Source organism: Trichomycterus rosablanca, chromosome 5 (genome assembly GCF_030014385.1).
Source record: "Trichomycterus rosablanca isolate fTriRos1 chromosome 5, fTriRos1.hap1, whole genome shotgun sequence".
NCBI classification, from domain to species: domain Eukaryota; kingdom Metazoa; phylum Chordata; class Actinopteri; order Siluriformes; family Trichomycteridae; genus Trichomycterus; species Trichomycterus rosablanca.
The window spans coordinates 30,842,358-30,852,618 of NC_085992.1; the positions used below are offsets into that span (position 1 = coordinate 30,842,358).

The 10,261-nt window shown below is 38.5% G+C and overlaps 1 protein-coding gene across 1 annotated transcript; it reads left to right on the forward strand.

The window, feature by feature from the left end:
- The first annotated feature begins 271 nt into the window (after positions 1-271).
- On the forward strand, positions 272-9,544 carry dnaaf10 (dynein axonemal assembly factor 10). The gene is made up of 8 exons (XM_062995048.1): positions 272-592; positions 5,909-6,009; positions 6,096-6,226; positions 6,566-6,667; positions 7,548-7,663; positions 7,824-7,958; positions 8,066-8,163; positions 9,127-9,544. Exons 1-8 carry the CDS (start codon positions 407-409, stop codon positions 9,332-9,334), a joined length of 1,077 nt encoding a protein of 358 aa, XP_062851118.1. The 5' UTR covers positions 272-406; the 3' UTR covers positions 9,335-9,544.
- The last annotated feature ends 717 nt before the right edge of the window (positions 9,545-10,261 follow it).

Below are 10,261 nucleotides of genomic sequence, written 5' to 3' on the forward strand. Positions count from 1 at the left end.
GAACTACAAAATGGTTCTATATGGTTAGTGGAGCTGATAAAATGGACAGTGAGTGAAGAAACAAGGAGGTGGCTATAATGTTATGCCTAATCGGTGTATTTTATATTAAACTGTTTCTTTATGTGTACTTTATAATAACTTGCATTTTAATTTTACTATATTACTTTGTTCTCCTCGTTTAAGTATACGTTATTAATAAGCAGTATACATTTCCCAGCATGACGCAGACGGTTCTCGCGCCATGAACTGCAGAACCACTAGCCAATCATCTCGCAGGGACCGAAATCGTTGTAACACTGGTGTGAGGAAAAGCAACTCGTGTATCGCAGTCGGTTATGCAGGACAGGCTTCCTAGTCCTGTTTAGTAGTCTAAAACCTCAGTCAGTCTGTTAGTGTTTCCACCATCATGTCATCTCCTCTAGAAAAGCCGCAGATAATCGCTCACATCCAGAAAAGCCTGAACTACACGGTGTTCGACTGTAAATGGATCCCGTGCAGCGCTAAATTTGTTTGTATGGGGAACTTTCCGAGAGGAACAGGGGTTATGCAGATTTATGAGGTGCAGCAGGGAGACGTAAAGCTAGTTAAAGAGGTAAACGTGATTAATTATATATGTAATGCTTATATGTATGTTTTAATTTAACCATATTTAAGTGGGTAATAACTAGCCACACAGCTAACTGAGTTCCAGAAAACTCCAGGTGCCTCGTTGTCACAGCAACCGCTACTAACACCACGGTTACACGTCTTTTACTTATCATGGTGATTCCTGAATAACGTTATAAAAGAATCTACTATTGTTTTAAACGATTATATCACCAAACAGCAGAATATTAAACATAAGCTTTTGCAATTGATAAATTGTTATGTACAATCTTATACACTGCCTGGCCAAAAAAAGGTCACCACCTGGATTTAACTTAGCAAATAGGCATGGCTGGATTACTGACCGGGCCAGTGGGGCCAGCGCCCAGGGGCCCTTGAGGTCAGGGGGGCCCTGACCCAAAACATTTTGCGATGCCTATCAACATTTATGATACAATATATTTTTATTTCCGAGGGCCCTCCATTTTAAGGATCCTCTGACTATTAGGGACTTTGACCCCAGGGCCTCTTGGCTAGCCATGCTTTTGGGCCCTAGCCATGATTTTGGGGGCCCTAGCCATGCTTTTGGGGGCCCTAGCCATGCTTTTGGGCCCTAGCCATGCTTTTGGGCCCCTTATGAAATTGGATGAGGCGTTGTGGCACTGCTCTGACTTCGACTTCTGGCTATTAGGGGTCCTAGGAAAGAGGGCAAATATGCGATTCAGGCCCTTACTTAATGTTTCTGAATTTGTATTGTTTCAAAATTATTATGTTCAATTTCTCTTAAGCGCAGAGACACAAATTAATTTAGCAATTTTGCAATTATTTAAATTTAAGACAAGCAATTTGTCTGATGAATGCTATCTTTGACACCGATTAAATTGAGTGAATTTGGCCAAGGGTGTGATTTCACTTATGTGAAAACAACAAGCCATTTGACTAGTTTCATGTTTCCCCTTTAATAAACAACAGTAAAGAGACCAGTGGTCACTCTAGCTCTAAAGGAATGCATGAAAGGAAAAGTGCCTTTTCATACAACAGAACTGCAAGCTAATTTTACTGAGTAGCACAATTTTGGTTTGGTGACATATGATGAAACAGCAAGTGGTTTTGTTGTAGTAGCTGTGGCTGCATATGCGTGTAATCCTGATATTTTGTTTGAGGATTATTTATTGGAAAACATATTTTATTCAGCTTGTTATTCAATGACAGTTTGACATGACTTGACATGTTTCAAGGCAGTGTGAAGGGGTCTCGACAATAATTAAACTTGATTTAATATCATTAACACAGCATTTTTAATATACTCAAAACCTTCCCCCTGTCTCCCTCTCCATGCCTCTCTCTCTCTCACTCACACACACACACACACACACACACACACACACACAAAACAGCATTTTTTGTAGTAGATAGTGGCTGCCCCTCCCCCACTCTCTCACTCAGTGGTGAAAAATTGTTACATTGCCCTAAATTCCCACGGGGGCTGAGCCAATCAGGTGTTGCGAGAACTTCCAAGTGAATATGCAAGATCTATATAAAACCCCCTGCCAGTATCAAAACTCCTCACATTCAGACAGTTCAGCTTGCGAACTTGCTCTGTGCTTTTACTACAACTTTTACCTTGCTATTACCAGATCAGCAACCAACAGCCTTTTTAAAGGCTCATTGCCCTTTATACTGCATTATATTATTTTATAATATATATGAATATTTTTATATTATATTATACTATACTATATTGCATATATTCTGTTACATTCTTTTCATAGTCTTTTCAAAGGCTTATATATTATATTATATGATATAATATTATATTACTATATATAATATATTAAACTTTGAAAGGTTCACAGCTTTTTTAAAAGCTTATTGTTATTTGCATATTACATTATTGATAATAGTAGAAGTGTAAGCTTTATAATATTAGTACATACATACAATACATTTACAATAACAACAATTTATAGCTAAATAGTTACAGGTCAGCCTTTTTTTATTACATATTGTATCTGGTTCTACAATTTTGTGATTGTATTTTTTTCCTGAACATACAACATAGAAACAACATAGTAAGTATTGGATAGGAATAGGAATTTGCAAGACAAGCTTCTATATTTGCATCTTAAGAAACACTTGTCATTAATAACATGGATCCCAAACAAAAAAGTGGTGCCTCAAAAAGAAAAGCAAAAAAGATTAAGGAAGCAAATCAGGCAGATTTCCTGAAAAGCGTTCCTTTGATCTCAAACTTCTTTGAGAAACCGCTGGATATGAGTGAGACACGTATTGCTAATGTTAGCAGTGATCAGAGTTCTAGCAATGAAGATGTGATCACCACTGGCTTAGTGTCACCTGTCAGTGACTATGTACCTTTGCAGACCCAGTCAGGTGCAGAGCAGGAATGCCAGCCCTGTCAGGCTACCACAGACCAGCAGCAGAAAGACCATGAAAGGAAAGTTGCAGGTGTGTCAGACCCACAATCAGACCAGCCAGCTGCATCGTGTGAGTGTCGTTTTTCAAATGAGGAGGGCAAGGACCCCAACTCCTGGTGTGAAACGGTCAACGACCCTGCTTTATGGCCCAGTACCATTACCGACCAAGCCAAGTCGATTCTTGTTAGTAGAGGAGAAGCTGCATTTCAAAACAGAAGTGCTAAGTACCCAGCCTCAGTCAGGGATAGAGGCATTGGGGGTACCAGTAGGAGCTTTACAAATGCTCTACTCAGTTGCTCTCTACCCAACGGGCAAACTGTGACTAGGCAGTGGCTACTTTACTCTCCTTCAACTGGCTGTGTGTATTGTTTTGCTTGCAAACTGTTTTCCAGTAAGCACAATACTTTTGTTCATGGATTTTCTGACTGGAAACATTCAGAGCAGATTGGTGAGCATGAGGGGAGTGTGGAGCATAGGGCATGCTAGCATTATGTTCCCTACTTAGTGCACCAGATAGTATAACTAGATGATGATTTGTGTTTCTTACTTAGTGCACTAGACAGTAATCGCTCCAGAGGCACAGCAACAACTGATTCTGATATTGTCAAACAAATTGATGCAGAAAGACAATACTGGTGGGAAGTTTTGATTTGTTGCAGTCATCCAGTTTTTGGAGGAGAGGGGACTTGCTTTCAGGGGAGATGATGAGCTATTAGGATCAGCCCACAATGGTAATTTTTTGGGCATCATAGAACTCTTAAGGGAAGGGAAAAAGTTCTGTGTCCTACTTATCATCGACAGTGTGTGAAGAATGTATCCATTTGATGGGACAGAGAACAAAGCAGGCAATTGTTAATGAGATCAAAGAATCAAAATACTTCTCTGTTATAGTTGACTCCACTCCAGACCTTGCTCATGTGGACCAACTTACTTTTATTTTCAGGTTTGTTAATAATGACGGACATGTAGTTGAGCGTTTTCTAGCTTTTGAGCCTATTGAAAACCATAGTGGGGACAGTTTGGCAGAGTGTGTCGTTGCTATGGTGGAGAATCTGGGCCTAAACTTATCCAACTGTAGGGGCCAGTCATATGATAATGCAAGTAACATGTCGGGAAAGTACAATGGAGTCCAAGCTCATCTTAAACAAAGAAACGCTTTGATTTGTTATGTCCCCTGTGCAGCACATTCACTGAATTTAGTTGGTGTCAGTGCTGTTGACAGTAGCCCAGAAGCTGGACGTTTTTTTGACTTTGTAGAGGCAATGTACACATTTTGTGCATCATCTACACACAGGTGGGGAAAGGATTTCCGTGATACTGATATCAAACTCACACTGAAATCACTGTCAGGTACTCGATGGAGCGCACGAGCTGAGTCAACTAAGGCTCTTTGGAAATATTATGCACAACTGAGAGAGGCATTGAATGATATGTCTAAAGATATGGAGGAGAAATGTGTAACTCGAAGTGAAGCCTCTGCACTCTGTGACAAATTGGACACGTTGGAGATGGCCTTCATGGCATACTTCTGGGACACAATACTACAGAGGTTCCAAGCCACAAGCCTGCAGCTGCAGAAGCATGATATTGATATATGTACAGCTACACAACTTCTCTTGTCTTTACGAGACTTTGTGGCAGCACAGAGAGATAACTTTGAGGTGTTTGAAGGGGCAGCTTTAAATGTCACCACTGCTGTCTCCCAAGAGTACAGGCATGACCTCCAGCGTACAAAGAAGCGCAAAATTATGTCTGATGATAGTGCAGAGCCAGGTGTAGCATTTAACGGAAAGGACAAGTTTCGGATCGAAACTTTCAATGTTGTCATTGACAAACTTGTGTCCTGTCTCAACCACCGTTTGAATGCATACACACACTTAACTGAGCTATTTGATGTTCTTTTCATGCCTGACAATATGTCCAACAGTGATCTCACTTTAAAGGCTAACTCACTCGCTGCAGCATATCCTTCAGATCTGAACATGAGCCTGGCAGATGAATTGATACAATACAAATCATTCATAACAGAAAAAGAAAAATGTCCTAGTAAAATGCTCAAAACCATGATAAATTTGATTTTACAGTCAACCTTTCCAAATGTCTACATAGCACTTAGACTTTTTTTGACTGTGCCTATCACAAATTGTGAAGGGGAGTGTTCATTCTCCAAACTGGCTCGTATTAAGAATGAACTCAGGATTAGGATGCGCCAAAACCGCCTGAACTCACTGTCACTTCTGGCCATTGAATCAGATTTGGTCAGACAGCTTAATTTTGATGAATTAGTGGATGACTTTGCAAGAAAGAAGAGTAGAAAGAAACTTATATAAAATAGATTCTTGTGTTAGGGTTAGTCATTGACAGGTTGTTTAATGTATTAATTTATTTATGTTTTTTTTTGGGGGGGGGGGCAAAACTCTTTGCCCAGGGGCCCAGACTATCATTAATCCGTCCTTGTTCCTGTAATATCCTGGAGTGGTCTTCTTAGTCTTTAGATTTCAATCTCATTGAAAAATTTTAAACAAAACCTCAATGAGCTAGAAGCTTTTGCATAAGAAAAATGGGTAAAATTTTCACAAGCAAGGTTATTGAGGCAAAAGGATGTTCCACCAGGACCTAAGGCTGAGGTTGTATGTTAGTGCACATGGACATTTGTCAAGAGAACTAGATATTTTTTAATTGAACTCAAAACTGGCAACCTATTTTCAAAATTGCATCAGTTGGATGTATCAGTAAGTACTCTTTCTTCGTTAACTAAGACTTTATGTTGTATATGTTTGTTCAGTTCTTTACACATCACTGTAATACCTATTTAAGCTGAGGAGTTGAATATTTTTGATTGCTATGTTTATTATAGCACACTGTAATGTATTATTTATATGTTTTAGATTGAAACGGCCAAGCCAATCAAATGTGGAACATTCGGAGCAACATCCCTCCAGCAGAGGCATTTGGCAACAGGTGACTTTGATGGCAACCTGCATATATGGTATGATTAAACTTTATAGACTAATTAACACATTTATCACTGGTTGCCAAGTTTTGATTAAAATGAAGTGTGAAATGTTGTACTAGGAATCTTGAGGCTCCTGAGGTGCCTGTATACTCAGTGAAAGCCCACCAGGAAATCGTGAACAGTATTGATGGAGTAGGAGGTCTAGGTATTGGAGACGGAGCACCAGAAATTGTTACAGGGAGCAGAGATGGTCAGTTTTCCAACATTAAATACATTTATTATAATTAAGGCATGTGCTAATGTTTTAACTGTATATCATAATTGTGTTGTTGAAAATGTAATCAGAATATTGTTTATGCTTGTTACCTTTTTTTAGTGAATTGAATCTGTAACTCGCCCAGGGTATTACATACAGTTGACGTAAAAAGTTTAAGTATATAAACACCGTAAACATTCCTGTGAAAACCATTTGCTGGAATAGCTGCAAGTGGGAAGTTCATGGAACCCTCATTTGTTCATATTTGTAGAGACAAAGCTAAATGACATTGTAAATTTAAAGACAACAGAAACTTGTCCTTCATTTTTATAGGTACAGTGAAGGTGTGGGACCCAAGACAAAAAGAGACACCTGTGGCAAATATGGAGCCTACTGAGGGAGAAACCAAGAGAGACTGTTGGACTGTTTCCTTTGGTGTGTACAATGTGGACTAATACTTTAACTGCACATATTGTATTGTTACTGCACATGCTGAGCAACAAATCACATTTATAGGTTACATCAAAGCAGGAAAAAATGGTGTGACATGCTAAAAATAGACTTATTCGATTTAAAATGACAAGTTAAATCTATCTCCATACAACTCCATGGTTGTCAAGCCCTGCTGTACTGTATAAAAACTTATACTGAGCTGTATGGTTACATTATACTACTATCATACACTTCCAGCTTTATATATTTATGTCAGATGATTCAGTTAGCTTTGCTTAACAAGTATGCTTAAAATATAAAATTGACCATGCCAGAGGGAGGGTCAGATGGGATTTCTCCTCATTGCTGCTGCAAAACCAGCCTTGGCTGCCTGCTTGAAGCACTGGCACAAGTAGTGGAGGTATACATGGTTTACATTCATGACAGGACTGGTAGTTACTCATTACACAAGGGTCATGTCATGTCACAGTCATGGACAATTTAGTATCTCCAGTTCACCTCACTTGCATGTCTTTGGACTGTGGGAGGAAACCTAAGCACCTGGTGTAAAACCAGACAGACACAGGGAGAACATGCAAACTCCACACAGAAAGCACCCGGACCGCCCCACCTGGGGTTTGAACCCAGAAACTTCTTGCTGTGAGGCTACAGTGCTACCCACTTAGCCACCATGCCGCCTGGGAGAACATTAAAAAAAAATCTTATGAACTAACATGGGGTGGTGTAAGTGCCAGAAAAATTTTAGTTGGGAACAGAGCGGAACAAGATTTTACTTTTTTTAATTACTGTATTTTGTGATTAGCTGTTTTGTTTAATTGCATAAAATAATTTGCATAATTGCATAAACTTCTTTTTCTTTCAGGTCATGCTTTTAATGACCAGGATCGTTGTGTTTGTGCTGGCTATGACAATGGTGACATTAAACTCTTTGACCTACGAAATATGTCTCTGCGATGGGAAAATAATATTAAAAATGGCGTAAGTGTCTACAGGTTTTCATGACTTATGTGATGTTCTGAATTCTTATTTAGCATATAAGTTTTTGCTTGATTTAATGTAAGTATTCTGCTTTTACTTTAAATGTACCACATACATCACAATTCTAAAACTAAGAATACATTTTGTTTGCATTGTGTAGGTATGCAGTGTTGAATTTGACAGAAAGGATATCAGTATGAACAAACTTGTGGCAACATCATTAGAGGGCAAATTTCATGTCTTTGATATGAGGACTCAGCACCCAACAAAGGGCTTTGCATCTGTTTCAGAAAAGGTAATTTTTATCACAGCTGGGCGATTCTAATGGCCAATAAGCCAAAGATAAATGTTGGTTTGATCGAGACATTTTCCCAGGTTGACTAGTTATTGTCTGTCTTTCAGGCCCACAAATCTACAGTATGGCAAGTTAGACACTTGCCTCAAAACCGAGACATCTTTATGACTGCTGGTGGAGCAGGAAACCTGCACTTATGGAAATAGTAAGTCTACTAATACTTGTACATACAGTACAGAGAAGGACCATTTATATTCAAATATTAATTAACACAGTATTTCTTTTTTAGCCCAGCTTAGATTTCATTTCACCTTCTTCACATGAGAACTTTGGGGCTTATAGGGATGCATATATAACAGAAGCAGCAAAATACAAATACAAATACATCTGCATTTGCAGTAGAATGTAAGCAAATAAAAACTAATGAATGATTATTGGGAACCTTGCGCAATTTACTAAAATATTTATCATTTTAAAAATTGGGCTTAACCTTGCGGCTAAACTAGTCACTGAAGTTCAGGTTTGTTTTTGTTGCTTGTGCTTGTTTACTGTTGTTTTTTTTTTCTTGTTTGTTTTTTCCTAATTTCTTTAAGCTGCTCTCATATTTAGGGGTTCCACAACATTTTTATGCTGGATGCCCTTCCTGACACAACCCATTTTTTAGAGCACACTGACAAGTGCACCTTCCAATAGCTAGGCTGTTTCAGCCATCCCACAGACATAAGCCAATCATGTCCAGACAGGCGCCCAACTGTCCAAAAGTATCGCTAAGATTTGAAGCCTGGATCTTAGAGGTAGTGGGCTACAGTATTTTACCACTGCCATCCAAACATCCTGCCTGTTTACTGTCTAAATTGCAGTGCAACTGAAAGACCAAGCTGAATACTAGTAGTCTAGAGTGTAATTGATACATATTACTAGGTTAAATTTTGTTAAAACATTGTTTAAAAGCCAAGAAAAGATATGATGATAATTCAAAGGTTTTTTTTCTTTTATCTGTACATGCTAAGCACTGTAGAGTGGAAACTAAACACTGATAGTTCTGACTGTACAGATTCTAACTGACATCAAACAGCTCATGCTATTTTTAGAGGGACAGTTAAACAGCATTCGAATATTTTGGTTAATATATTAAATCATATAATGACTTATTTGTGTTAATCTGTAGTGAGTATCCAGCCAAAAGAAGTGAAACAGATGGAGAAGGAATAGACAAAGGTGTGGCTGGAACCGTTAACCTCCTGCAGAACGTCACTCTGTCTACACAACCCATCGCCAGTCTGGACTGGAGTCCTGACAAGCAGGGTCTGTGTGTGTGTGCTTCCTTTGACCAGTCAGTGCGAGTACTCATAGTTACAAAGCTGAACAGAGTGTGAACACATGCCCTGTGAATGCCGTCTGTATAGTTAATTCCAGCAAAGTGTTTTCATTTTAATACCAAAAGTGAACATGCATATATGCAAAGAACTTCAGTTCTCTTCAGATGAGATTTATGTAAATTAATTACATTTATAAACTGTGATTACTAAGTGATGTTTTACATGTTAAAAAAATATGCGGCTCTGTTTCTTTTTTGAGATACAAAAACCCAAAATGATTTTCAAATGGCTAACTTCTTTTGTGTGGCTTGTTTTAATTACAGACATAAGTATTTTGGTTTAATATTTTAAGTTAAATTAAAAATTATATACATAAAAATAGAAAACATAACATTATAGTTTAAAGTAATATAAAGTAATAATAGTGTTAGCTCAGTAATATGTAAACCAATTTTGATAGCTAGTTTACTATCAACTGGCTTGCAGGTCAGTAAGCTGCATGCTATTATCTAATATTATGTGATGGTAAGATGATATGAGGCTGGCACAGTGACAAAGTTTCTGGGTTTAATCCTGTTTATAAACCTATCTACAGAGACGGATCCAACACCATAGACCAGGTAACAGCAGCTGTATATACAAACAGATACACAGACAGAGTAAAATTACCCCAGCCCAGCTCCATCTACAGCACAGAAGCCCATGCCACACTTATGGCACTAAAATATGCGGAAGAAAAACAAAAACACAGAATCTTCATATGCACAGACTCACAATCATGCCTTAAAGCCTTGGAATCATGCACTTCAGACCACCCTATAATCAACAATGTACAAAGGACAATCAACATGCTAACAGAACTGGAGTATGACATAAAGCTATGCTGGGCACCAGGACACAGCGGAATAGAAGGGAACGAAAAAGCAATTAGCCAGAGAAAAACCAAACCAAAATACGGCAAACATCAAAATCCCATCAACAGAC

Coding starts and splice junctions, on each gene's coding strand:
- dnaaf10 (XM_062995048.1), top strand. CDS start 407: ATGTCATCTCCTCTAGAAAAGCCGCAGATAATCGCTCACATCCAGAAA. Junction 6,668..7,547: donor CTGTTGGACTGTTTCCTTTG/GTGTGTACAATG, acceptor TTTTTCTTTCAG/GTCATGCTTTTAATGACCAG. Junction 7,959..8,065: donor TTGCATCTGTTTCAGAAAAG/GTAATTTTTATC, acceptor TCTGTCTTTCAG/GCCCACAAATCTACAGTATG.